General features: G+C 36.7%; 1 protein-coding gene across 1 annotated transcript; it reads left to right on the top strand.

The window, feature by feature from the left end:
- Positions 1-1,237: 1,237 nt before the first annotated feature.
- LOC147497367 (uncharacterized) lies at positions 1,238-1,702 on the top strand. Its single transcript, XM_086562858.1, has one exon. It carries the CDS (start codon positions 1,238-1,240, stop codon positions 1,700-1,702), a length of 465 nt encoding a protein of 154 aa, XP_086418984.1.
- Positions 1,703-4,482: the final 2,780 nt, after the last annotated feature.

Genomic DNA, 4,482 nt, shown 5'->3' with positions numbered 1-4,482 from the left:
GAGACTGAAATAAAAGAAGCTTTGTTTGGTATGGAGGATAACAAGGCACCGGGTCCCGATGGGTTTAATGCTTGTTTTTTCAAAAAGAGCTGGCCAACTATTAGCGATGATTTCATACGAGCTATCAAGTATATACTTTCTCAGAAGCAGATGCCAGGAGGGATAAATGCAATACTGCTATGTCTTATACCGAAGATGAAGAATGCTTCAAATGTTAGCTCTTTCAGGCCCATTGCTTGCTGTAACATTGTGTATAAATGTGTTTCAAAAGTTCTAACTAACAGGATGCAAACTTGTATAGTGACATTAATTTCTGATTCCCAATCTGCGTTTGTACCTGGGAGGTCTATCCAGGATAACCTTCTCCTTGCTCATGAATTACTTAAAGGATATTCAAGGAAAACAGGGCAAAAAAGATGCGCTATAAAGTTGGACATAAAGAAGGCTTATGATTCAGTCTCTTAGCCAGCACTGAGAGTCATTCTCCAGAAGTTCAAGTTTCCCCTTCTTTTCATAGATTGGCTCTACATGTGTTATGCCTCTCCTTCGTATTCAGTGATGGTAAATGGAACGCCAGAATGGGTACTTTAAAGGACAACGAGGGCTGCGACAAGGAGACCTAGTTTCTCCTTATCTGTTTGTTCTTATTATGGAAGTGTTGAGTGCTCTGCTCCATCAAGGGCTCCAGATGAAGTTGATAAAGCCCACTCAAAGTGTAAAAAGCTGGAGATCTCCCACCTCTGTTTTGCAAACGATGTCCTGCTCTTTTGTAAAGGAAACTTGGAATCTATCAAAACGATCAAGGACATCTTAACATCCTTCTCCAAAGCTACAGGGCAGAGCTTGAGTAATGAAAAAACCACTCTCCTTACAGGAAGTATGTCAGAAGAGGAAGGTCGAGAACTAGCTGCAGTCATGAACATTTCGATTGTCTCTCCACCAGTAGCCTACCTTGGGCTTCCTTTGACTGCATCAAGACTGGGAATTAGAGATTGTCTACCTCTTATAGAGAAGATCACTAGTCGCATTTCCAACTGGAAAAATAAGGACTTGGATAGAGCGGGGTAGAGTTCAATTAGTCCAACATGTCTTGTCCTCTTTTCAAACGTATTGGGCCAAAACTTTTGTGTTGCCAAAAGCAGTACTGGATAAGGTGGGCAAGATTTGTAATAGTTTTATCTGGTCAGGACCAAAGATGGAAAGGAAGATGCACCACTCGAGTCATGCAACCTTCAAGATGACAAAAGAGCAAGGAGGTCTTGGTCTGATCGATCCAAAGTTTTGGAACAAAGCAGCGTATTGTGGTTTAGTGTTCAAACTGGCTAAGAGAACAGACAGCCTGTGGGTAAAGTGGACTTGGGAACAAAATATTAAGCATAACCATTTCTGGACTATGAAAGTACCAAAGGACTGCTCCTGGGTTTGGCGAGGGATTTTGAAACAATGGGAACTCTCATGGAAGTTTGTGAGGTATAGCATTGCAACTAGAAATGAAACGAGCTTTTGGCATGATCCCTGGTGCTCGGGACCTCTTTTCTTAAATTATCAAGCCAGAAGTCTGCTAGCCCAATCTGTACCTCAGGAAGCTAAAGTGGCTGAAGTGATAACGAAAGGGTGTTGGTCGAGAACCATTTCTGAATTACCAGAATCTGAAGTGAAGAAGTGGATCCTAGATACTAAGATAAATTCTTACAGAGGATAGAGTTATTTAGACTCCGACGAGTTCAGGAGATTTCACGATTTCTTCGGCCTATGCTGCTATTAGAAATGTGCGTAGTAAGGTAAAGTGGTTCAAACTTGTGTGGGGAAAGCTCACCGTACCCAAGCACTCCTTTACTATGTGGCGCTTATTCTCCGGAGCACCGCCTACACAAAACCGCTTATGGCAAAAAGGTGATCACCATTCTCGATGTTGTCTCTGTGATTCCTTTGAGGAAAGTTCGCACATCTGTTTTTTTGATCGCCCTATTCAAGATAGTGTGGCAAGGTGTAAAAAAAGTTATGGGATTATCAGAACAGGTTTGGGCATCCCATGTTGAATGGTATAGGCTTATGCGCATGTGCAGACCAAATACTATGGCGTCTAAAGTAATGAGGGCTCTTATATGTGCGGCTGTTCAAGCCATCTGGAGTGAACGAAACTGGAGGATTAAAAAGAAGCGATTCACACCTGCTGATGTAGTAAGTCTCTGAGCCCTCAATAGAATGAAACTTTATCTGGGTAAGATGCTAGAATCGAGTGAGGAGGATGTGGGGTTCGCGGCTCTTTGGGAAAGTTGGGAATAGGAGCAAGGTTCAAGCAAAGGGTGGAACAATGGGTTCGATGGCGGGCAAAGACACCACACGAAACCTTTACGCTAAATGCGGATGGATCTATGAAAGATGAGAGCACTGGTTTCGGTGGCGTTTTGAGAGATAGTAACAGTGAGGTGATTCTCGCGTATAGTGGATCTTCTCCTAGAAGATCGGTACTGCACCAGGAGCTGCTAGGGGTAAGAAAAGGGTTGGAAGGTGGCATAGCAGTGTGTATACGAAAACTACAAGTTCAATCAGATTCTATGAGAGTGGTCCGGATTATGAATAACAGTGAAGATCCACCGTGGCACTGCTAGAACTTCGTCTCCCAGATTAAAAGTTTGGCTACGCAGTTTGAAGAGATTGAGTTTAAGCATGTGTACCGAGAAGGTAACCAAGTGGCAGATTACCTTTCAAATGTCAGTAGCTCCTAATGTAATGAGTCTTTGTTCTATATCCCCCCTATGGATCAAAAACTCGATGAGTTGATTAAAGGGGATAAGGATGGAAAAATGTATTTGCGTCTTTTGGCTTAATAAAGGTTGGGGTATCCTTAACCCCTACTTACTTCAAAAAAAAAAGTATGACAACCTGTCTGTGAACTTTGTATTTGAGTGTTATGATATTATTCAAGAAACAAGGAGATATTTTAATCTATATTGAATGAGCTACTTTAAGTGATGACTTTGTGACGTACTAAGTAAAGAACTAATTGCCTCTGTGTTGGAGGAACTATCTCACCTCACTCATACACTTTAATGGATGAATAATGCTGTAAAGTATAAGAGATTATTTTCTTAGATGTGATTAGTTAGAAATAGAAGGAAAAATAAAATAAAATATATGTGTATTTCTTTTGAGATGTGTATACTTGCGTATACACGCTTTCTTATATTATGGTGCGTAGATGAACTATTATCGTGTATATATGATGACAATATTGTTTCACCAATAAAACATGTATGTGTAGGTTGTTTACTTAATGTTGCGTTATTAATGATTAATTAAACTAGTCATGATAATTTGTAGTCATAAACCATAATTGGATTAATTGTTCTTAATTAATATATTAAACTTTGTTCATGCCGATATAAATTGTTGTTGCTGATATATTAGAAGTGGGTTTATATTATCTTATAGAATTTTAAAAAAAAAATCGTGTTATATGGTAGCAAGTCTTATTTTAATTGTCATTGTATATGGAGATTAATTTTTAAATCTTTTTACCATTTAAAATAATTAGTAATAATAATAATAGCAATGAGCATCGAGTATTTATTCTTAATTGTTTTGTTTCAGTCTATATGGTTTTGATAGATGAATATGAATTTTTTTTTTGAATACGTGTTATATTTGATCCAATTGCATTCCTGAATTAAGATTTGATGGTTGTTTACATGTTCATGATTTATATGGTTTCAAATTATTCATTTTTACTTGCTTAAATGAGAGTATTATATGTTTGATTATTTATCTTCCTCTCATGTGGATGAATTATAGTTGCATGAAGTTGAGTTAGAGTTCTTTAATATTTTGTTTTGATAATGCAAAGAAATAACGTTTGTAGATACAATAAAATAATGAAATAAAAGGGTTTCTGATAGCATAACTAAAGTAAATATAAAGTTGTATTGTTTGAGGTGGTTATTATCTTGTGGCATATGGCATTTCAATAGATTTCACATGCATAATAATTAGTGCAATTCATCCGTTCTCTATAACTTTTGTCGACAACTTAATTTTATTCTTGTGTGATTAAAATGTGTTAGTGTGTTAAAGTTTACTTACACTTTTAGATCCATGGTTTATCATAGTGAGCACTCATGAAATAAACTATAAATTATATGCATTTTGTTGTTTCAATTTTCTTATGAAATACGTAGTATGTCTGTTGTTTAGATTGTCATCCATGATAATAAGATAAACTTGATTTGTCTGTTTAGTAAGAAAAAAAAATATAGTTTACTAGTAAAAGAAAATAAATCTTGATGTATGCATGAGAAGAAATTGATGTAAAGTTGGATAAGATTGTTTTAATGCGTTATTGATGATGATACATTGGTGTTTAGAGTAGTGAACGTTAATGATTCATATTATTGTTTATATTTTTAATTAGGTGTTTCCCTTTTGATTTGACTCATATGATATGGGAGTACGCTTAATTAAAATGTTTGAGATTTTTTATTG

This window comes from Coptis chinensis, chromosome 5, assembly GCF_015680905.1.
Source record: "Coptis chinensis isolate HL-2020 chromosome 5, ASM1568090v1, whole genome shotgun sequence".
Taxonomy (NCBI): Eukaryota; Viridiplantae; Streptophyta; class Magnoliopsida; order Ranunculales; family Ranunculaceae; genus Coptis; species Coptis chinensis.
This window is presented reverse-complemented; position numbering and strand designations above follow the sequence as displayed.